The sequence below is a fragment of the Zootoca vivipara genome, chromosome 3 (genome assembly GCF_965207765.1).
Source record: "Zootoca vivipara chromosome 3, rZooViv2.hap1.1, whole genome shotgun sequence".
Lineage (NCBI taxonomy): Eukaryota > Metazoa > Chordata > Lepidosauria > Squamata > Lacertidae > Zootoca > Zootoca vivipara.
Window position 1 is genome coordinate 62239005 of NC_142586.1, and position 25261 is coordinate 62264265.

The following is a 25261-nucleotide window of genomic DNA, read 5'->3' on the forward strand; positions in this document are numbered from 1 at the left end:
CTTGGAATAGGAGTATTCCTCTCTTTGAACCTCACTTTGGTTTCCAAAGGTGCATGGAAGCTGTCAAAGGGAAAAGAAAGGCTGAACTCCCTAAAATAGGGGAGTGGAGGTCCCTCTCCCCCAGCTATGGTACATGGTGGGCAGTGGGCTCCCCCCCCACAGCCATTTTTATAATTCCATGCATCTCATGCAGTATATAGACGCAGCACTGTCTATAAATGCTGCCTGCTCAAAGCAGATATTTCTGTAAATATAAGCTTCTGTAGACAATAAATCAAACATTACCAAAATTATATAATTGCCACTGAAAACTGCACCTGTATATTATAGGTTCTAAATGAGGGCCTCTTTACCAAATTTTATGCAGGTGTCAAGGGGGGGGGGAGAAATTGATGGAAAGGGGGGTTACAGAAAAAGAGAAGTGGAGGGCCTGCCTCATAGGCAGGTTACCTGTTGCCTTCCGAATGCTGTTCTTCTACAACTCCCATCAGCCTTTGCAAGACTGCCAATGATCAGAGATTTTAGGTCTTGTAGTTCAACATCTAGAAGGTCACAGGTTAGACACCCTTGTTCTGCCCACTTTTGTGTCCTGCATCACCACTTGACTTTGCTCTTGTCTACTGCCAGGATGTGACCCCACGTGAATGCACCCCTTGACAGGAAAATAAATACCCCTCACCACTGCTCCGTGTGTCTGTAGTAACATTGGCCCCAGACATTTTTGAGCCCCACATTGTGGTGTGGGTATTTAGTGCACAGTATTTAGTGCACAGTACAGTTGATAAACATGGAATTTTTCAGTTTTCTAATTTTCAGGCATTAATACAGTGAGCTGGAGCTCTGGACAAATGGAAGCTATTTTTAGTGGCAACCACATTGCTATAAGACTGGTAACATTTAGACTGAGATAATCAAAGAAGCTGGTAAAAGTCAAAAGGCATTTCTGGAAGCTGGTAAGAGACAATATAGAATCCCAGAACTAACTTGAATAATAAGGGAATCTAAAGGCTGGGCTGCTAACTATGGGGTATAGGAATAATAGGAGAGTTAGAAGGTACCCCAAGGGTCATCTAGTCCAATCCCCTGCAATGCAAGAATCTCAACTAGATCAAATAGATGACCATCCAACCTCTGCTTCCATCTGACAGCCCTTTAGATATTTGAGGATATGACAACTATCTCCTCTCAGTCTCCTCTTTACCAGGCTAAACATACCCAATTCCCTCAAATGTTCCATTGGCTGCCCTCCTCTGTACACACTGCAGCTTGTCAGTATCTTCCTTAAATTGTGAACTGGACACAGTACTGAAGGTGTGGTCAAAGCAGATGAGACCTGGACAATTTCCTTGATCAGGACTGTATACAGTCATACCTCTGTTTAAGTACGCCTCGGTTTGAGTACTTTCAGTTTAAGTACTCCGCAGTCCCGTCTGGAACGGATTAATCCACTTTCAATGGGAAAGTTTGCTTCAGGTTAAGTACGCTTCAGGTTAAGTACGGACTTCCAGAACCAATTACACTCATACCGTGTTTCTCCAAAAATAAGACACCGTCTTATATTTATTTTTCCTCAAAAAAACACACGGTGGCTTATTTTCAGGAGATGTCTTAATTTTTTTTATTAAGTATGGTACAGTTTAACCTACAAGGTTAAACTGCCTATCACTATGGCTTATTTTCGGGGTATGGCTTATTTTCGGAGAACTTAAGTACACTTCAGCTTGAGTACTCCGCGGACCGTCTGGGACGGATTAATCCACTTTCCATTACTTTCAATGGGAAAGTTCGCTTCAGGTTAAGTACGCTTCAGGTTAAGTACAGACTTCCGGAACCAATTGTGTACTTAAACCGAGGTACCACTGTACTGATGCAGCCTAGAATAGCATTAGCTTTTTTTTTGCTGCTGCTGCTGCTGCATCGTACTGTTGACTCAAGCTTGTGGTCTGCTAAAACTCCAAATCCTTTTAACGTACTACTGGCAATCCAAGTGTCCCTCATCTTCTATCTGTGCAGCTGATTCTTCCTGTCTTTAGTGTAGATTAAAGAAGCATGTAGCAGGACCTAAGCTAGCAGGGACCTGATATACTGTTTTAAAAAAATGAAAGCTAAGTCAATCAGACATTTATAAATAAAACTAGAACACAAATCATGGAGACACCATTCTAAACCTGCAGATACTGCTGTTGCTAAGCATGCATAACAACTTAATCGGAGGAAGGAATGCTAAGCAGCTTACCTGGGAATCAGGAGGGCAGCACCCCAAGGCAGCAGGAAAAAACCAGGAGAAGCTCATTGTTGCTGCTAGCACATGGTATGCAAACTAAGGCCCAGGAGCCAGAGCCGGCCCAATCGCCTTCTCAATCCGGCCTGCAGACAGTCCAGGAATCGGCGTGTTTTTACATGAGTAGAATGTGTGCTTTTATTTTAAATGCATCTCTGGGTTATTTGTGGGACATAGGAATTCATTCTTTTTTTCCCTCTTCAAAATATAGTGTTGCCCCCCACAAGGTCTGAGAGACAGTGGACTGCCCCCTTGCTGAAAAAGTTTACTGACCCCTGTGCTAGCCTGATGCTGGATGCAGGAGTCAGCTCTGTACTGGAGTGTTGTTGTTTTTGTTCATCACACACCAAGTATGCTACTTTGGCTACCTTAGGTATGTTTTACTCAAAGATAACATACTTTAAACAAATGAGGCTTCCTATTGGAAAAAAAGTAATATTGCAGTCTCCCCTCCCCCTGATTTTCTGTGGCACTCCACACAACCACTGGTCTTCATGTCTTCACTGGGCTCTATCTACCGTATATATATTAACATACAGTAACCATAAAACAAAAATATAAACTATACAATGAATTCTAAAATACTAAATGAATCCACAAATACAATAACCAAATACCATGCAGCTGCAGCAAGTTAAACTTCCTGTAGATTGTACTTTCACCCAAGGATACTTTGTGTGTGTGTTGCTGAGAGTTGTGAAACTGCACATAACTTTGATTATATGTTGCTCCTTGTATATTTGTAAGTAGCATTTTCTCCCAGGAACTCACGGCTGTGTATATTGCCTTCCCTTCTCCATTTTTATCCTCACAACAGCCCTGTGAGGTAGGCTAGGCAAAGGGTTTGCGAGTCAGGCACCAGAACTGTGAAACTGAGTGTTTTTGCTATTTGCTCATAAGGGATTAAGGGATGCCAAACAGTTTATGTTTAACTATTTTGCTGTAAATATCAGGACTATGAAACATGACAGTTAAAACAAGAGGGGCTGGTTTCTGGCTTTGTGCATGATTATTTTTTATTTACATAAGTGGTGATATCTACTTGTATCTTGGCTTTCCACCCAGGATCTTAAGAATATGTACATTATCTTCTCCTCCCTCCTTTTATCTTTGTAACAACCCTGTGTGGTAGATTAGGTTAAGCTAATATACAGTATCTACTTAAGCAACAGTTATGACCAATACATTGGTGAGGAGGGGGAGGTGTAATACACATACAGTATACTGGGCTCAGAAAATTCTGTTAGTATCCCTGAGTAAATGAACCTAACAATGCCTATTTAGATTGGCTGTTTTGTGCATACTTTGATGTGAACTTCCCTTAATTGCTGTTTACCATGAGCTTAACAGCCCAGTTATCTCAGTATCTATTCATGTGATCTCAAGGCTTTCTCTTTTCATTTGTCTTTCCTTTCTATCTTGCCCAGCTTTCTATTTGAATATATCTAATCATATCTGATTACTATGAAATAGAGTTTAATATAATGTCAAACAAATCCTCCAATTCATATTTTTTGCCACAGGGTGGCAGCCATACCTAACATCATCATCATCAACAGCAACAACAACATTATTACCTAAAGCACATTGTTCCTGGTGAGGAATTGACTTTCCTTATAGAGGACGTTACATGTCCTCCTTGCTTACATCAAACAATTCAAAAGCACTACTCTAAAATTTAAATTATAAGACTTAGCTAGTGGGATGATAATAGTGCACTAGATAACATGAGAGTTACACACTGAGATGTTAAGTAAGCTGCAAGTAATTAGATCCCAAATAATTTACAGGTTTATATGTTAATATCAGCACTTCAAATTGGTCTCAGAAGCAAACAGACGCCATTGCATATCACAAAGAATAATGCCACTCAATAATTGGGAAGCGGCATTTTGCAATACTTGTCTTTTCCAGACAATCTTCAACAGCAGCCTTATGCACAGCACATTACAGTAGTTAAGGCTTAAGCTTCAGGTTGTTTTTTTAAATTTAAAACGTACTTTGGAGACTGACCTCAGTGAAGACTTGGCTGTGCATTTAAGAACTGGAAACAGTCACATGAAAATTAGCAGTGGCTAGGAGGTTCAATCTTAGTATCAGCAGCACCATATTCGTATGTGGTCTATCAAATCAATACTATGTGCTGTTCTTATCCCTTAGCTGAACTTTGCAGCAGACATATATGAAGAGTTGCTGCTGGGGCTGTTGAATGGCTAGTTTCTCACTCTCAGAGTGAGAAAAAATGTTTATACTGAAGGGATTATGATATATAGATTTGCAGGTAATGTTGATTTTATTGTGCCGCTTCATTGAGTTGAATGTTATCTTTAAAAAAAATACATGGGTGGTAATTATCTATGTCATGATTTTCTAGAATGAAGTGATAGATAATAGAGTACATTATATGGTTTTAATGGAATGTGGAGGGGGAGAAATAAATTATTTGGGGCTATAAAAGTTTTGTTTTATGAAAGCTTAACTGAATGCCAAGTTTTCTTTTAAATGCAGTAACTAAGAAGTAACACCAATGGTAATTTATCTAAATTGCTATTATAGGCTGATATCTCTTACAACCCAAACATTACTATCCCCCTGGCTCTCTGACAATAAAACTAGTTTGTCTGTCATCATAATTTAGGTGTACATAATCTATACCTTATGTAGCTCATGAAAATTCTCCTGTGAATGTCACTCAGTTCTTTAACACTTTTCGCTTTTCATATGTCTTCAGAGTTCCATTAAACAACTGATGTTATTTAGATAGTGTTGTCAAATTATGCCACACACTTTTCTGAAATTTAAAAGCATCTAATTATTTAGGATAGAGGTTGTATGACATTTTCATTAATATATGTAAACAGTACCTGAATGTACAGCACTATGGCCATTAGAAATCTGTTGCAAATCTAGATTTCTGTTCCATAGTTGCAGTGTGGTAGAACTGCAATATTTTTCTCTGTATTTTTAAAAGATCGCCCTGAGTGGCTTACAGAGTAAAGCTACTATATTTTCCCTTCTCACCTTTCAGTGTTTACAACCCCTGGCCTTTAAATTACCTTTTCTACTCACAGACAATACTGTGGAGTCCTCTACAGCAGTGTACATTGCAAAGGTACTTGAAAAAAAGTTAAGCAATATAGAGAGCAGTTTAGTTTTGACAGGTCTTCAGTTTAAGAAGAATATAAAACAGCTTAGGGGGATTTCATAACTAACATTTGCTCAGGTGAAGAATGCCTTTTACTCTACATTGCTTCATTGCTGTGTATTATGAGATAATATAAAGTTGTGAAGTGGATACAGCTAGGGTGTGGGTGTGGTCCAGAGTCCAGTTGACCATGATGAGGTCATCTCCTAAGGGGATGACACAAGGGGAATTTTTTTCCTTTGGGTTGTCACTTCAGGGAGGTACAGGGACAAGTGCTTTTCCGCCATCAGTCAAGATACAGAATTGTAAGCCAGGGACTGTAGGTGGCATGCTTGTGACCATTATATAGGGCGAGAACCAGGCAGGAAAAGTATTATAATGGCATTACTGTCTTCTCTGACAGTGTGTGATGAGCCTACTACTCGGCCTTAGTTCATTATCTGTGGCTGTAATCTCCCAAATGCATATAATGTTAGCAGGAGAAGCCGTGGCATAGCAACCCTGCAGCGGAGCTCTTTTAAGAGATCGCCCAAAGTTGTTGAGCTGTTTTTAGGAGACCGGCCAAAGTTGTTTCAACTTTTTTGGGCAATATCTCCTTGAGGGATAGGCAGTGGCTCTGCCACCCTGTAACACCCATGTTGCCCAGCAACTGCCATGATGCCTGGTGCGCCCCACCCCTCTCTATGCTACTGAGGAGAAGGTATAGTGGAGGAACTGAACATCATCTGTGGTGGTGTCATGTAATAGGGCATTCTCTGTGATGATACCTGTGATGATACCCTCCCTGGACAAACATCTGGTGCTAGTGCTTGGTAAAAGGCAAATACCTGTTTGACTGGTCATTTATGGCATATTAACCATAAATGGCATATTAGCCACTCCTGCAACTGTTATTACTATGACTGAATTATGTTTAATTTTATTAATGCTTTTATCTGTACTTAATTTGCTAGAATTGTTTGTTTTTAACTATGAGGTAACCTGTCCTGGGATCAGAAAATTCTTACATAAAATGAACAGTAATAATAAAAATTCTATCATATCTAAAATAGAGAAAAACTGAAAACACCAACTACTGCTCATTCAGAGCTTGGCTATCCTGGCGCCTTGAAGTTCACTAGAAACTGCAGCATTCAAGCAACTCCAGGGAGGATTCAAAGCAGCGGTACTGCTCTTATCACTTGTTACCGGTAAGCGTAGTAGGAAAAAAGGTTTTATGCTAATTTAAAATAATAAATAAATGGGGTCATAAAGTAACACACACCACAATACAGTGAATACATACTGAGTTTCAGTTGAAAATCAATTACAATTCCTTTTGCAGCTTACAGTAGAAAAGCAATGGCTGGGATGGCAACAGAAACGATCCATCTGGAAGCAACCTCTGATAAAAATGCAAGAGAATCATGTTTGCTTTCCTTAACAAGCTCCCATGCAATTTATTTTAAATAAGTAAGACATATTTTTAGTTTATTCAATAGATAAGCAGCACTCTGTAACAATACTGACCATAAGGGAAGCAAACACAGATAACTAAGCACACAGCTTTGTAATCTAGACTATCTCACCTGAGATGAACAAGAACAGATGGAGCTATTTTGAGCAGATTGAGTGTATTTTCATCAACACTAAGTAACCAAGACACCACACCACACACTTACTTGAGAATAAGGCCCAATCAACTCAGTAAAGTTTACTTCTGAGTAGACATGCACACATGGGATTTGCTCCTGCTTTTGCCAGTTTGGACCAGATGTCTGCATTTGGGTCATCCATAATTTTTTTTAATGCACAAAAGAACCCCATGCCATCAGGATGCACTGAAGTATTACCACCGTTACTGAAATGGAATGCATTGAGAAAACAAAGTGGATAAAACAAAGGCCTTGGAGACTAGGCATACATTGATAAAGATGCTGAAGTGGAAGTAGTGTCTAATGCATAGCATTTTTCTCATCTATTTTTATCCTACCAGAGTCCCAATTGTTCTTTTTAACTAGTTCGGGTCAACCAACAACACTAAAAAAACAAATTGCAACTTCAGTAAAATGCAGCTGCACCTAAAAGGAGTAAGAGCCTATGAAAGAGAGAACAAACAACAAGAAAGGAGGCAAACAAGTTTCTGTGAACTGTTTTAAATTATGTCAAGTTTTCCATATTATTTCAAATTGTACTTCTAGTTCACCTTAAAAGTTCAAGATGGTCAGTACAAAAAGTGCATACACAAGTTTGCAATAATACCGATGCTTTTTTAAAAAAAAATCATCAAAAAGGAAACAAGCAGCAGAATGCCAGCAAGCAGATAAAAACAAAACAATACAATACAATACAGCAATACAAAGTGACATTAAGAAACAACCAAACTGCAGGCCTTCCCAAAAAGGATAGTCTTCACCTAGCACAGCAAAACAGCATCACCCTGCTAGGCAGCAGCTTCCAAAACTTGAGCCCAGTCTCACTCCCCTCAGGTGCAAAATTGGGACACACAAGAGAGCCTCTTGATGAACTCCTATTGAGGAAGGAGTTCACTGTATCATTTCCTGGAGCACTAGAAGTAGAAGTTAAATGCCTTACCATACAATTTGATGTAGGAAGTTGTGTATGCACTGCTGTGTGTGAAGAACGGGAAGTGCATCTGTTCCATCGCCTACGCATTTAACACATGGAATGATTCACGTATGGCTTCCAGCAAAGAAGCATCCCTGCTATGGGACGTACGTGTGGGTATGGGGGAACGCATAATACTGTATTTCAATAAGAAGCCTTTAAGGAAGGTGAAAGAACACTGGTTTAAGGAGCCAGTGCTGCACTTTTAAGCAGAAACCGTCAGGGGGCACTGTGACTCCAGGGTTGGCAAAAGAAACGAGAGAAAGCGGCGCTGGGAGGGAAGACGTTGGGGGGAAAGCTGAGGATTGCAAAGGACGCCACTGCTTGCTGCTTCTTGCCCCTCTTCTTTCGACACAGGCGTTTCCTGACCCTTTCCATTCCCTTTCTGAAACCTAGGTATGCGCAAGACACCGTCTCCGCCTCTCCCACAAGCATTTCCTTTACACGTCAAGAGAGAGAGAGAGAAAGATAAAAGCATCCACGTCCATAATCGCCACAAGGAAGCGCCCCCGGGCTTACCCGACTCTCCTCCAGCCTTTCTGCGTGAAGGGGGGGGGGGTCGGGTCCAAACCCGAAGGGCCTCAACGGTCGCTACACCCAACCAAAAGGGAGCGCTCCGCCAATATGTTTCTCCTAAGAAGGCAGAGACAAGGGAAGAGGAAATAATTTCTCAGAGAGCGTAGGTAGCAGCGCTTGGAAAAACTCCAGAGCAAAAACAAAACAAAACCGGAGCATACATCCGCCCCCCGTCCTCCCTGCCAAGTCTGGGCTCTTGGCCCCGCATAAATTCTGTCAGGAAGTGGCCGTTGGGTTTTTGTTTGTTTGTTTGTTTTAAAAAAAGGTCAGTCGCGCAACCCCTTAACCGTCGCTGGCTTTGCTGCTCCGAGAAGGCCGGTTTGGGCAAAGGGAGAGTGAAGGAGCTCTTAGGCAGGGAGTGGGAGAGAATTACAGGAGAGGGAAAGGCCCCAGGGGGAGAGGAAGGTGGGCAGGTGAGTCAGAGAGGGTGAATAAAGGGTTGAGCATACCTGAAAGCTGGTAAAAGAGAGGGGAAGTAACCCCTGCTTTTCTGTGCTGGATGTGCTCTTTCCCGAAACAGAAATAATGGGTATCAAATCCAGTGCTGGGGGTTGGACAGTATTGCCATTCTAAAGTGGAGCAGCCTGCTCCCCCCCCCCCCCGCCTCCACCCTTTTCGGTATATAGAAATAAGTCATGGGCCCACACACCCATGCTAGACTGCAGCTTACACCAAGACCCAGAGCTGGTCCACCCATGAGGCAAGGGGAGGCAACCACAGGGGCAGCAGATCCTGGTGTAGAATTTTATTCCCTACCGTTGTTCCTGGTGTAGATCTTCATTCACCCCTTCATCCCGAGCGGGAAGGGAGAGCACCTGAGGTTCGCCTCAAGTGCCAAAATGTCTCGGGCCATCCGTCTCCATCACTGCTGTCGCCACCCGCAAGAGGACTCAACAACACATGAGCTTGACTATGTGATTGGGAAAGACTGTCACCAGCAGCTGGTGAGGATGAGGTAAATGAATACCTCTAGATTTCTTCCCTTGCCCTGTCATTGAGACTAGAAAAGAGTAGGATTCAGTTACTTCTGGAGGGAGCAGGAAAGAGTGAGTTCCTCTTATTTTCTTGCCTTCTTTGGAGACTGCACATTGAGAACTGGCCCCATGTGGTACTATTTGGAGATAAAAGACAATCAGCTACCCATGCTCTTTCTCACTCTCCTCTGTGGTACAAGACAGAGCAGCCTCACTCTCCTGCTCTCTGCTGCTGGGTATGCTGTTATAAAATGTCAGTGGCTCCCTCCCTCTAGACCAGTGTTTCCCAACCTTGGGTCCCCACCAGTTTTCAGACTACAATTCCCATCATCCCTGACCACTGGTCTTGCTAGCTAGGGATGATGGGAGTTGTAGTCCAAAAACAGCTAATGACCCAAGGTTGGGAACGCTGGCTCTAGACCAATGTTTCCCGCTGCACACCCCAAAGAAAGGGACCATACAAGCAAAGAGAGGCAGCAGCAGCCATCCCTGCTCCAATTTCTGCTGCCCAGGGAAGGGAAGGCTGGATGTTCCTGTCGTAGCAGCTGTCTTGCTGTCCTTCCTCTGCCCTGAAGCTGGAAAGGAGGGTATGAGAGATTCTTCTGCTAGGCTTTCTGGTTGGAATTCTGCCACTTCTGAGGAGGACAGGGAAGCTTGCAAACAGGGAATGACAGAGGTTGCTCCTGCTTCCTCTGTCTTGCTCACCTCTCTGGGTGCCACAGGCAGGAGGATTGCACCTTTGGTGCTGCCTGCGAGAAAGCAGAAGCAATCACTTTCTGTCTGGGTGGTATAGTATGGAGAGCAACATAGAAACATAGGGAACTGCCTTATACAAAGTCAGGCCATCGGTCCATATAGCCCAGTATTGCCTACATTGGCAGTAACTCTCTGGGTTTCAGGCAGGGGACCTTCCTAGCCCTACCTGAAGATGCCAGGGATTGAACCAGGCACCTGCATGCAAGGCAGATGCTGTGCCACTAAGCCATTCTCCCATAGGTTTGGTCATGGAGAGGGCAAGCACATCATCCTTTCACCTGCCTTCTCCTTCTGGGTGGTGCAATGGTAGGGACTGGATGCATTGAGTCCAAGCTACTGTGCAAGGGTTGAGTGATCACTCAGCAATGATGGGTTGGGAAGGGTTCTAACTCAATGAATAGAGCATATGCTTTAAATTCAAAAGATCCCAGTTTCAATTCCTGGTGTCTCCAGGTAAAAGTGGGTGAGACTCCATTCTGAAACCCTGGAGGACTGCACACCCTGTGCCAGCAGCAGCAGCTCTGCTGCCAGGTCACTTTTGACCCAGCGGCAGAGAGGAGGAGGAGAGTGGGCAGCAGCTTCCCCGCTCCTACCCTGAACTGTGGCACAGGGCAGGGCACTCTCTGTGGCACATTCCTCTTGGGAGCCCACCCCCCCACTCACACACCCCGGCGAGTGACAAAACCTAGGGTAAAGAGGTGTGCCTTTAGCATTCATCAAAAGCTGTGTAATAAAGATGCCAGACTCACCTCTGGGAGAGGTAATTCCGCAGCTTAGCGGCCACTGTAGAGAATGTGCTTTCCCATTCCCTGACCTCCTGAGTCTTTGAGGGTAGGAATACTACTTAGAGGGCTCCCTCTGTCTATCTCAGCACCTAAGAGGGTCTGCAGGGAATGGGGTAGTCTTTCAGATATTTGGGGCCTCTGTACATTTTGGGCTTTAAACACTTATCAAGAACACTTTGAATTGGGTCCAGAAATGAACTGTCAACCAGTGCAAGTGTTTTAAAATGGGTTATATGAGATGTAAATGAGATCCCAAACAATACTCTGGCATTTTGGATCAACTGAAGTTTCTGAGTAATCTTCAAAGGCAGTCTGACATAGAGTGCATTGCAATAATCCAATTTGGAAGTTACCAGAGTATGGAGTACAGTGGCCAAATCATCTCTGTGTGAAAGGGTTCTCCACTCTTGCACACCAGGGTAGCTACATTTAGCCCAAATATCACCAGGTTATGTTCCATCCATAACATTACAGTGATCCTGCCAGTCAACATAGTATTATGAATCTGCTCTGACATGAAGGCCAAGTTCAGCATATGCCCAGCCAACTACATGTGTAGGACCATTGATGTACTGAGGGAGCCATGTGGTTCTCATGGAGGCCATGAAGTCCTGAGCTGGCCCATTTGATGCAGCCTTGGCATATGTGTGCGCTCGCGTGTGTGTAATTGGGTTTAAAAAACAAGAATACAGTAATGTCATACAGTACAAAGAAGTACAGTAGACGATCAGGTTGCAAACATGATCCATGCAGGAGGCATGTTCACAACCCGCAGCGTTTGCAACCTGCAGCGCCGCATCTGCGCACACACGGGTCGTGCTTCTGCGCATGCACAAAGCGTGATTTAGTGCTTCTACGCATGTGTGAGCACCGAAACCCGGAAGTAACCCTTTCCGGGACTTCTGGGTTTGGCGCGGTGTGCAACCCGAAAACACACAACCTGAAGTGGTGTGGCCGTAACTCAAGGTATGACTGTGTACCAAGTTTACTCATGTCATTTGTATATCACAAAAATAGCATAATAAATGTGGAAAAATATCTACAACGTATGTTTCATTATTAGTGGTCAATGTATAAGTTCTTGGTTCATGAATTGGTTTAAACAATTAGGAAGAAGAAGGGGGAAGAGGGGGAGGGGGAATGGTGAGTGGGGTGGGGTGGGGTGGGGTGGGGTGGTTATGCTATTATTCTATTTAGTGGGGAGGCCCTTGGCATGTATATTGAAGTCCTGCAGCAGCACCATTTGAGGGTTCTCCAACATCACATCCCTACCAGCTCTATCAAAGGATGGTTGCTGCTTGCTCTCCTCAGTCGCACATCCTTTCTCTTTGAGTAGTACAGAAAGGTTTCACCCTGTGGAGTCATCTGAAGCCTAGCCAGCAAAAGGAGGAGGCTGCTGCCTTGGGCAGGGCAGGAGGCAGGTCATGATCTCTGCCTGTTCACTCTTTCACTGGGCGGTGTGGTGGGGAGGATTGGGCAAAGTCAGCCCCAATTCCCGCAATGGTGCCTCTCAAAGGTGAGAGTGAGAAAGAAGTGGCTTGTCCTGCAGGGTTGGCCCTAGCACTACACAGAATGAGGTGGCTACCTCAGGTGACAGGTGCTCAGGAATGCTGGTGGACGACTGTGTGTACTACTGTACACAGCTTGTCCTTTACTTCTCTGCGTTGAAGTAAAGATGCAGCAGCCACTCTTCTTGGGAGCTCCATTTTGCCCTTTGTCTCAGGCAGCTGACCACGGCCATCGCCTGTAGTGCGCCACCTGAAGAGAGTGGACAGAGGTGGCTGCTTCTGGTTACCCTCTGCAGCCCCGCGGGGCCAATCCGCCATGAAAAGGTGGGCAGGTGAAAGGAATTAGGAGCCGGAGCAGCTGCCTGCTTTCCCACCTTTGCCCCTCCCTCCGACCCCGCAGAGCGAGAAGCCCCGCTGGGGAGGTCTGAAGGGTGCTGCTGTTCCCGCTCCCCTTGATTCTTTCCTAGCTGCTGCTACAAGGCAGGGAAAGGGGGAGGTAAACAGCTGTTTACGGTTCCTCTCCTCACGAGCAACAGCTGCTGATTGGCTGCTCTTCCTTCAAAATAAAAGTGGCAGGCTTAAGCACACTTTTTTCAAATACTTAAGAATGAGACTTGTCGCTGCTGAGGAAAACGCCTTCTCTCCCTCCCTCTCCCAAGGCTTCAGGTGAGACATTACTAAGCGCAGGAAAGGCGGGAGCCTGGGAAACTGTTGAATTTCTGAGCACTCGGTGAGGTGCCGCGAATGTCAGTTGCTCGCCGCCTTCTTTCCCTGAGGGAGAATCAGGGCGGATGACTCGTCAGAGGCTTGGCGAAGTGTGGCGGGCTGGGTGGACCTGCGAGCCGGAGGACGAGGCAGGGGCTGAGGGCAGCGTGTTCCGTTTTCCCCCTCCGGCTGACGCGAAGGCACAGAAGGCGGCGAGGCTGCCGCACGCGCCGGGAGAGCGTGCTCCGGTCCTCCCTCCCCACCTTCACACGGGGCGAGATTAAAATCCAAGCGCGCACCCAACCTCGTCAGCCAGTCCACAGCGTCGTTCCGGGCAGAGGCAGGTAAGACTGACGAGGGGAAAGGAACTGCCAAAGCCATAAAAGCCACAGGAGGGGAAAACAAAAGCCAACCCAAGGGGAGGCAGCGACACGAGAGACGGGCAGATCACTGGCGCGCGCTCTGGAGATGGGACCGGGCAGAGAGCTCTGGGGGATGGGGGGCCGCTCAAGGGAGCCCTCCTGAGAACCAGAGGTTTCCAGGTTTGGTGGCTTTGAGGAGAGCGACTGCAACCAGAAGGTGGGCTTAGCAGGCGAGTCGCCTCAGGGCTGCGGCTGCTGCTTTGGGATATAACGTTTCGTTTCTCTCCGGGGATGGTGTTTTGCTGACCGAGGGCTTCGCTGTTTTCTTTCCACGGATGTCTGTTGCATCTGGATTTTTTTCCTGGGGGTTTATTTTTCCGCCAAGGGAGCTGCTGGAGTCCTGCGAAGTTGCAGTTTGTTCCCGATTTCTCCTTCCAACCTCCATCCATCATGTGCGCCAACATAGTCTACGAGTGGCTGAAGACCCTAAAGCTCTCTCAGTACGCGGAGTCCTTTGTGGATAACGGCTATGACGACCTGGAGGTGTGCAAGCAGATCGGGGACCCGGACCTGGACGCCATCGGGGTCTCGCTACCACAGCACAGGCGCCGGCTCCACGAAGCCGTGCAGAGGCTGAAGGAGGAAGACGAGACCACCGCCGGGCTTTACTTTACCCTGGAGCCTCAGCCGCCCCAGCCCAGCTCGCCTTCGCCGGAGATCTATACCAGCCACCTGGTGGAGCAGTACGAGGCTAAAGCTTGGAAGGAGCCACTTCCTAAACCCCGTAATCCTCAGGGGAACAAGAAGGGGGTCCCTCGGAAAGTGGGGACCCGCAGCCTGGAGCTGATGACCTACCCCAAGCTCAAACTGAAAATCATGATCAGGGACAAACTCATCCGGGATGGGATCAACCTCAGCAAACCCCCCTACTCCAACAAGGTAAGCGCCCTGGTGCAGTTGCACCCAGGCCCGGCTCGTTAGGCAAGAGAAGACGGTTGCCTCAGGCAAGTTGCGGGAGCGCGGCTGTACTGCTGCCGCCACATACCCGCGACGCGCCTGCTGTTCGCCGCTGGGCGCCCGCCGTAACAAGTGGCAATAATAGCCAGCTGGAAAGAGCCTCCAGTCTACCCCGAGGCGGCGGCGAATAACGAGCCACCAGTGCCGCCTCGATGGTTTGAATTTGTTCAGCTGCGGCTGCCCTGTGGCGAGAGGAAGTGTCTGCTTTCAAAATGCCCTCCATCTCCTGCTGCCTCGCCAGGAGCAGCAGCAACACCACCACTGTCCAGCACCACCATGCTCACAGGTGCCCTCAGGGCCGCAGCCTCCTCCTGCTGTTCCACGACCCCGGTGGCTGCGGAAGCGCGCTCCTTGAGTCGCCTTGGACCACCGACTTCCTCCCCGCGCTCTTCGGGGCAGCCCAGGAGCGAGTCGAGCAGCGCGCCTCGGCAGCCGCCCGGGTGGAGCAGGAAGCGGCGGTTGAGGCGCCGGCAAAAGGGAGAGTGGTGCTGATGCTGGTGCTGGTGCTGGTGCTGGTGCAAGTGTGCAACTGAAGTAGCGGGAGGTACAGCTGAACAAATTCAAGCAGCAAAAGAGAGTTCAGCTCCATGTCTCTGGGCGGGGCGCCGGGGAGAGAAGCAACAGTCTATAGAGAGGAGGGCAACAAATGACGCTCCCTTTCTGGCAGCTAATGAGCAAGAGACTGAGGGAGTTGATGAAGAGGACAAAAACATGTGCGCCTTCTGGTCTTCTACTTCCTTGTTCCGCCCCCCACCCCAAAGGATATAATGGAGGTTGACTTATAGTGGTAGATAGCTGAGGGAGAAGAGCGCCCGCGCTTTAATGCTGAACATGCAAAGTAAACTGACAACTTTGTTTGGGGAAGAGATTTCCTGGTTATTGTTCATGCTTCACCCCAGCCCATTGGGTGAAAGTGGCAGGCAGGCTGTGGAAATAATGCAACTGAAACATCTCAGTTTAGTTGTGACTGGACACCTAGAAAAGGAAAATCTATAGGCAGGAATTTATATAAATGATACCTTACGTTATATGGCAAATGTGAGTACATAAACTTTGTTCTATCATTCAAATGCACATACAGTCCATTTGTGAAGGGAGGGCATGGCTGATTTTCCTGTTAAGTGTCATAGGTACTTTAAAGGGCAGTTCTTTATTTGAATTGTGTTAGAGCTTCTGGCAAGGGGAGGGGAGAGATCTCTCATTTCATAAGTACTCTTGATTACTGTTACAGACAGTAGTTGAGTACTATCTCAACTAATATAAAAGTTGGTAAATCCATTAGTATCCAAAAGTTGCTTCATGGCAGTCTAGGATTCGCAGCAGAAACTTTTGCATGCTTACTCAGAAATATGTTCAGCTGGGCTTACTCACAGGTAAGTGTGCAAAGGGTTGCTATCACAGAGTCTCTGTAAAAGTAATCTCATAATTGGATATTGGATGCATTTTATCTGTGTGTACATACTGTATAATTATGTGTGCATACTGCAAGGCACCATGCAATGCAAAGGTGGTTATTTTGCATTCTAGGGCAGTAGGACTTGTTTTGAACTTTCCTTCCCCTGCACACTTTTTCCTTAAACAATCTTGTGAGTTGGTTAGGGTGAGAGGTTGTAATTGACTCAAGGTGACCATGTAAGTTTTACAGGGAGGTGTGATTTGAGCCTGATATCTGAGTGTGTTACTATGTGCATTGGGCAGGTGGGGTGGGGTGGGGTGGGGCAACACAGAGCTCACTCAATGATCCTTGCTATCAGCATTGGAATGCAAAAAGCTTGTTAACATCTTGAAAGTTCGAGGGTTCATGGGGGGGGGCTCTAGAATGGTGTGTAGTGGAGTCATATTTAGAAGTTTGCTTTTGTAGTTTTTTCAGACAAAGCAAAATTTATTCCACAGCATCACCTCCATCTCACTAAAGAGACAGTGGAGGGTGCCATGGTGTGGTTTGTCTCAAAATGTTTTTGGACTAGCTCTGGCTGTACGTATGTATTTTCATTTTAAAGGATTTCTCTTGTGTTTCTCACTCTAATATCACAGATTGCACATTTTGCAAAGAGTTAACTAGAACTTTTTTTGCTTAGTCACTGACTTGAGTTTGCATGTTGGAAGTTTGTCTGGAGTTTGAAAGTGAGATTTGTTACCCTTGTACTCATCCTGTGGAAAATCTGTGGGCATGATGAATGGGGGGGGTTGTGTTGTTTTTAAAGCAGGTTAGAACTTTTCTTTGTGAAGTTAAAGTTTGGTGACAGAACTTGAGAGGATTCAGGTTTCAGTGTAGTTCTTTTTCTTTTCTGAGAGTTTTTTTTTAGTATGCATGGATAGTTAGTAGGTCTTATTATACTGCTTAGATGGCTTTTTGGTTTAGTGCTTCTTGGAATACTTGTGAAACGAGGTGACAGTTAATGGTGGTGCATTTCTTATTTCCATTTAGTTCCTGGTGGTGGTAAATGTGTCTAGTAAAAGCCTGTAAGAAGAAATTTTTAAATTCCATGAGATGGTAAGGGCAAGATCCAAAGCTTTATTGAAGTGTGAAACTAATTAATGAAATCAAGGAAAAATATATTGTTCTTTGGCATTCTGAAGGACTCCTCTGAAACACAAAGTTGTACTATGGATTTTCAGCTGCTTCTGGAACTTGCAGTACCATCCTATCCATGCTCACTCAGAAGTGATGCTAAATCCAGTGACTCTTATTCCCAAGGAAGTTTACATTGCCAAAGTGCTATAATCCACCTTTTGTGAGGAAAGAGGTCCATGTTAGATGTCCGAGGAGACACTGAGACTAGTAATAGCTGATACGTGCTTTAATTATTTTTAATACAAATGCCAACACCTGCAAGTTTTCCATTGAGTTCAGTTAAGTGCCTTGAATTCTTTGCCTTTTTGAAAATCATGCTTTTGCAAGAGAAGTAGACAACAGCATAATAGGGTTTCCTGATTATCAGAATTGGGTTATGCAGAAACTTCAAACTAATTTATTTTCACTGCAAAATTTGTTTATATGGATGACAGGTGAAATTGGTATCTGTAATCTGGTATCTGTAATGCAGTAATAGTGTAAGCTTCTCTTAGGCAGCCTTTTAGCTCACAAAAATATTTTTCACAGTCATCATGGACAGTATAGTGGATGATGACTGGCCAGCTTGCAGCAAAAACAGTTCTAAATGCAAATGGATAAATGAATGCATCTGGAAATGCAAACTTTTAAGAGAAGGGCAAATCATAGTGTCAGCCTATAAAACAATGGTACACCCAATGGAGATATGCTATTGGCAATGCTGGCCATTTCATATTATGAAAGCTGTTGATCAAATGAGAAGGTGTCAAGTAGAAGCCATGCTGGTTGTCAAATGTGTGTCAGAATTTAATGCAAAATAATAGTTGCATGTGCACACACATTGCACACACATGCAAAAACCTAACCACCATTTTTAAAAGTTGTCAGAGGAAAGACTTGACAGGCTAGCCAGAGCAGTTATCAGAATAGTTTTATGACTATGCAAACTATATCACTCTAGTAGGAATAGGGTACCCTGTATAATGACTAAGGAACAAAGTATTTCCTTGTGCTCCATGATAGTGTTGCATAGATAGGTTTTGTCAGCAAGTAACTTCTGCCAGCAGCAGCAGCAAACCACATTCAATGGACTGAAAGTATAATATAATTGGCAAAGACAGTGTGTGAATTTCTGTCCTCTGCAAATAAATGGCAAATAAATCTGGTGTAAGGCTGATTTTATATTATATTTTAAGTAAGTTTGTTTAAAACAAAGCCACAAGAAGCAAACTGTCCCTGAAGGTTTATTTTAAAACAGAAATGCAGTCCTTCTATTGAAACAAAATTTGTTATTGTAGTCTTGGAAATTCTCCCTGTAGAGATAAACAGCCTGCTTCCTTGATGACATCTTGCTGTTATGGTTAGAGAATATACTGTAAAGTTATTTGCCATTTGAAGTTTGTGATTTTCAAATGAATGCGTTTTCCACTGATTTCCTTATATATGATAGTAATAAAAGCAACTGGGCAGTACAGTATCCAGAAAATTAGAGAAATACTGAGACTTTTGCAGTTTTGGTACTCTATAGCTCCATATAGGAGAAATATAGGAGAAATGAACTCCTATAAGACAACCCTTACTCCACTAGTGCGGAGTTTACAGTTATGTGTGGTCTGCTGGATAAAACAAGGAGTATTTAGCTTAAACGTAGCACCCGGCATGGGGATATAAGTTTCATAAATCAGCTTAAATATACAGTATCAGCATATACGGTATTCTTTGGTTCTATTATTTCTAATATTTGAAAGTAATGTGTTGTGCTGATATCACACATTTCATGTCTTCAAAGCACTTGAGTGCTTCACATACTTTCTCAGTATAACTTACAACATCCCTGCAAGGTAGCTGAGGCAGTATCATTATTCTATCTACGTTGCAGATACGGTGCTGAGAGGTGCCGTACTCAGTCTGGTCAATGAAATAGATCCTGTAGTTACAATGCTCTTTAGAGCCCCAATAAATGTGATCATTTTTACCTGTGGCCAAACACCTCTGATCAGCTGCATGCAGAAGTTGAAAAAGTTACTTATTGTAGTTTAGTGCTACAGCTGCAATTGGGGAGGAGTATTCCTCCTTGTCTGTAGCACTTTTGCTTAGGAACGGCATGTAGAGATGACAGGGGGCCTGAATCTGTAGGAGGCCAAAGTGAAGCTAGGGAAGCAGTAGTGGGTAGAGACAGGTGTCTGGGACCACCAAGTATAAGGATAACTAGGTTACTGATAGCTGCATGCTGGAATCCATTATATCATTCAGGAATGGAGAATCTGTGGACCGCATGGGTCCTGAATTGGCCTGTGAAGACATTCTCTGAAAATCATGCCCAAAGTGAATTTCCAATAATTCCTTTGTAAATGGGACTTGCTGACAGTTTTATCTCACTGGGATCGGCTGCACCTCACTGAGCTCAGCTGCACTAGTTTTTATAGATATCTGTAGGGGCACAGATTACCCTCCCCTGATTTAGAGCATACAATTGTTTGTTCTGTGATAATGCATCACACCATGCATTCACTTGATGCAGGTCTTTAAGGAAAGTAGTAGACCTATTGTAGGCCCTGTTTTTCATATTCCTTTTTTCAATAAAACACATATTCACAAATCTCTATGTGTGTAGTGTGTATGTATGTACATTTACTGTGACACTTGGGAATGCAGCTTTTAGACTCTTAGGTAATGTATTAAGACTGCATCTAAATAGTAGTCAAACATGAGATTGGCTCTAGGCTACTCATGTGCCCCTAGACATGATCCAGCTGCCTTGCTGCATGTACATGCTTTGTAATTTGAGATACAGTACGGGTGTATTGGGTTGCACATTGCATAGACCTGTGACTTAAAATATGCTACTAATTGTAACTTACATGTCAGTATTCTCTCTGTAATAGTTATGTTCTCATTTCTTGGTTGTATTTGCATATACCTTAAGGTATAGTGTTAATAATACATCTTCTACAAGCAACATAGTAAGTAGCATTTAGGCTTTGATACCTGGTTGGGTTTCCTTCTTTCTCCCAAAGTCTTGAATATGCTAAAACAGTTTTTAACACACAGCCCAACTAGCTTCTTCCCATTTCTGCACTGGGTTGCAATATTTTCTAGGTATGGTAACTGAGTGAAGAAGGCTTGTGCATGCGCCAGTTAAAAAGCCAACAAAATGCTGCATTTTTATTGCCATACACATTTACCAAAGGGGAATGTTGCTGAAGTTGGGAAGTAGCAACTGAATGACAAAACAAACTATTCATTTACATAGCACATAATCATTACATTGTAGGATCTGAAACTGTACTAAACACACTTATATGGATGGCATGAATATCCAATCAGTATTTATGCATATAAACTTTTCAGCATTTTTTGAGGATAGAAATATCTGTACTTCAATTTAAAAGTGCCATTTGAAAATCAAACTACTTAAGTATGCACAAAGGGAATCTCTGGAAGTTAGTTCCATGTACTTGTTTGGGATGTAAGCAGTTTACAGTTGGAGCGCATATGTGCTATTCTACATTTTCAAAACATGAGGTGATGCGATGTCATAACCAGAAGAATTAGCCTTGGAATTAAACTGGCATAATACTGTATATGGCAAAGAAAGAAAGAAACCAAAAGAAAATTATTTCAGAAGATTTTCTCTTTGGAGGAAAGGCAGGATATAAATGCAAGAAATAAGTACAATTAATGACTCGTGTAGGATGTTCCTCTGAAAAATAATTGAATAATAATTCCTGATAACTGCTGTTTAGTTTCATTCAAATTATTCAATACCGCCAAATGCATCTAGCGTACAAACAACAAAATAAAGATACCGAAAATATAAGAATTAGGGTTCTTTTAAAAAACCCAAACCCTATATACCATTTTAAGCCAGCTGCTGGTATTTACTTGGAATAGGAAAAGAGCCTTTTTTACTTGGCTCAAGGTGCTGGTGTTGGTATATAAAGCCCTATACAGCTTGGGACAAAGATTTCTGAAAGATACTCCAATAATAGGAACTGGGTCTTCAGTATCATGGCACACCAAATTCTTTGGAATTTCCGCCCTTTAACTATTAAGCACGTTCTCTGTTGTATTTTTGGTGCCTACTGAGGACCTTCCTCTTTCAACAAGACTTTAACTTTCCCATTTTGCATCTGTATTGGAATTGTTCTTAGTGTTTTTATTGTTTTATCACTTCTTATTTGCTGCCCAGGGTTCCATAGGAAGCTTTTTTCTCCATTCTATTAGGCTTCACATGGCATCAAGCTTGGGCTGTGGCAGGACTCTACTATAACAGAGTAACTAGGTGAGTTGATAGGGTCTAGCATTCCATGAACAAGTAGGACAAGGGTACAGAATGGGCTCAAAATATGTGTGTGTGCAGTAAATTTTATGACTGTGACTTTTTTTGCATAAGACATGGAAAAGAGGATTGCCGGTGAAATAAGAATTACACTTCAGGGCTGTTCAGATGAACTGAAAACGGATATCTTTCTCTAAAAAAATAGTATTAAGACTGCAATATATAAATTTTCATTTTGGAGACAAAAATGGGGTTGATAATGAACTTCACCAATCAGCTGCCTAGGTATGGTGAGCTCAATTTCATTCTAGATCAAAGCATGCTATTCCATATTGTATCTGAAAAGTAGCAGTGATAGGAATCTGCACAGCTAATGAATAATTAATTACACAGCCAATAAAGGATTACTAAAATGTCTGAAAAATTATTCAAACTGAATAGAATTTGGGGGTTTTAATGGCCATATCTGAAAGTCAGGGTTGCATAACTGTGGGACATGTCAAGAGGAATTAAGCATTCTATTTATCTTATATAAGGACTAACTGGTATCTAATAGTTTAGTGAAATTTCATTAGTGCTTCTAATTGAAATAAATGACCTGACCTGACCCTTTCTTGAGGAACTTTATTCAATTTTTGTTCCATGGAGAATTGTTCAGAGTACTGCATGGGCAAAATGAAGTACGTAGTTAAATCAGAAGCACATTTTGAAAACACCTCATCTCAATAATTACGATTTGTTTGGCCACAGTAAACATAAATCAATGGACATATCACTACCTACTGTGGAGAGATCTTATAAAACTAAAATTGAGGAATATGTAAAAATTCAGTAACATTCACAACATTGTTCAATAAATTCTGATGATTGGGTAACTTGAGAGTACACTCTGAGAACTATATTTAGACCTTAAATGATATAAAATGAAAACACATGCAAATAAGCACAAAAACATGAAAACAAATCCAAACAACTGACCCTTTTGGCATTTACCTGCATAAGTGGAGGCTAGTCCATTACGGCAAATGGGACATTGACTCGTTATCCTTAGTCTGTTTTCTGCAAGCCCTTTTAACCAGTTAAGTAGGTTAAGCACTGGCTGCCATCTTCCTCCTTCTCAAGTTCAGCATTGTACAGTGTTGATGGGCTGCAACTCAGTGGTAGATCTGCTTTGCATGCAGAAGGTCCCTAGTTCAGTCCCCAGCATCTCCAGCTAGGGCTGGGTATGTCCACTGCCTGAAATCTTGGAGAACTCCTGTCAGTCAGTGTAGACTGAGCTGGATGGGCCAGCAGCCTGACTTGGTATAAGGTTTATTTGGCTGGGGTTGATAGGTACCATTGTCCAAAAACCCCTGGAGGGCTAAAAGTTCCCCACTCCTAGTTTATATAAAATACATTTTTTCAGAGGTAAAATCTTAAACGTATTTGTTGCTGCTGCCAACAGTACATTAAAATGGTTGACTTGGACAAAAATATAAAACTTTCATTGTTTCCTCTAAGAAAAAGAAAAATTCAAGTGCAATGCTATGCAGAATTTAATGTTAACCTTTTCTGTGGCTGAACGTGAAATTTCTTTCAGAGTTGGCCCATATACAAGTATTTTCATATTCTCAAATGTATCTTGGGAAGTATTTCCATTGACAAAAGCAGCTGTGCATAAACAGTAACAATACAATATTTTCTAGGAAAATGCTAGCAATGTTTACAAAGCTAAAAATAGTTCCAGACATTCCCACTAGATACCTTTAAATAACCATATTCCTTCCTCTTTGTATATGTACTTTATTTAAATATAGCACTCTGCACATTCTGTACTGGATTTAATTCCTGTACCATATTTAAATCCAATTGTATATCGCGTAAACAGAAAATCTGAAGAAAGCAAGCAACCAGTACTTGCATGCTATTTATTTATTTATTTATTTATTTATTTGATCTAATTTTTACAATATTGATTGGCATAGCTAGGCTTTACAATAGCCTTTGAAAGCTGCTCAGTTACACTTGAGAATTATCGAGGATGATGCTGGTTCAGTGAGAGGGTATGTGTACTGTGAAGAACCAAGAAAAGAGATGCTGATTCTGTGGCATGTTACTTTGTTTCCATCAGTTTTGCAAAAATCTTTCCAAGAATATATGTTAGGAATTGAGATACAGTATATGACACAGAATAACCTGAAAAGCTTACTGGGGAGAAGCTATAATGTGTGTCTCTGTCTTGGTGTCTAATTTTGGCTACAGTGGTACCTCGGGTTACAAACACTTTGGCTTACAGACTCCGCTAACCTAGTACCTCGGGTTAAGAAATTTGCCCCAGGATGAGAACAGAAATCGTGCGGTGGCAGCACAGTGGCAGTGGGAGGCCCCATTAGCTAAAGTGGTACCTCGGGTTAAGAACCGTTTCGGGTTAAGAATGGTTTCAGGTTAAGAACGGACCTCCGACCATAACAAATTAAGTTCGTAACCAGAGGTACTACTGTATTTCTTCTGTAAGTTAGCCTGCTCTTTGCCATAAGCTGGCTCTCATATATCCATACAAATTTTTAAAAACTCATAGCAGCCCTCCTCAACCAAATGCTGCTAGGTTACAACTCCCATCATCCCTGACCATTGGTTATGTTGGGTGGGCTGGTGGGAGTTGCCGTTCACAACACCTGGAAGGCTTCAGGTTGTGAAAGGGTGCAACAGTTTAATAGGAGCTATTAAAACCTCTACTATAATGTCTGGTTCTGTGACCAACATTTGGTGTTCACTGGGGGAGGGGCATCTAGGAGACACAGCTACACTATATTTAGGATAACTTCAGATATTTTCAATATTTGGGCTGTTCAATTACATTATGTAACCTATCTTTCACACACTTGTCATTAAAAACTTTGTTGGCTTGCACTGACCACAGATGCCATGCCATATTCATTAGTATTAGGAATTCTATTTCCTACAACCAAACCAAACTCTAACAGAAAACCAAAATACTTCATATCTAGTATTCAGAGATGAGAATTTCAACCACAAACGCTTGTGAGCCACCTTATATAGGGTTTTTGATGTGTAGGATTGTTGGGGCAGCCCACAGTTCATGGTGCTTTGGTGTTCTCAACTTGCAGTGTTCTCAACTCCTATAGTTCATGTGGACTGGCTCTCTAACAAGATATTGTCCTATTCACTATTCCACCGGACATCAGCCACCACAAGTACAGAGAGAACTTTGTGGTATGCTTTTGAAAATAAAAGCTGATGTGAAGGCACTTAGAAGTGTTTTGCCTTTAAATGTGCACCCATTTCTCAATTTAGGTTTCTGTATCATTTGCATATTGGCTCTATTTGCTTTTGAACTGAATTTTCCTGTAGGCACCATGAAAGTTTGTTGTTGTTTAGTCGTTTAGTCGTGTCCGACTCTTCGTGACCCCATGGACCATAGCACGCCAGGCACTCCTGTCTTGCACTGCCTCCCGCAGTTTGGTCAAACTCATGTTCGTAGCATCGAGAACACTGTCCAACCATCTCGTCCTCTGTCGTCCCCTTCTCCTAGTGCCCTCAATCTTTCCCAACATCAGGGTCTTTTCCAAGGATTCTTCTCTTCTCATGAGGTGGCCAAAGTATTGGAGCCTCAGCTTCACGATCTGTCCTTCCAGGGAGCACTCAGGGCTGATTTCCTTAAGAATGGATAGGTTTGATCTTCTTGCAGTCCATGGGACTCTCAAGAGTC

The 25261-nt window shown here is 43.2% G+C and overlaps 1 protein-coding gene across 1 annotated transcript in view; it reads left to right on the forward strand.

Moving 5' to 3' along the window:
• The first annotated feature begins 13598 nt into the window (after positions 1 to 13598).
• SASH1 (SAM and SH3 domain containing 1) overlaps positions 13599 to 25261 on the forward strand; it is a 522525-nt gene continuing 510862 nt past the window's right edge. The window contains exon 1 of the mRNA XM_035108791.3: positions 13599 to 14638. Within this exon, the coding sequence (XP_034964682.3) occupies positions 14150 to 14638 (489 nt within the window). The 5' untranslated portion in view covers positions 13599 to 14149. The remainder of the gene's footprint in view (positions 14639 to 25261) is intronic.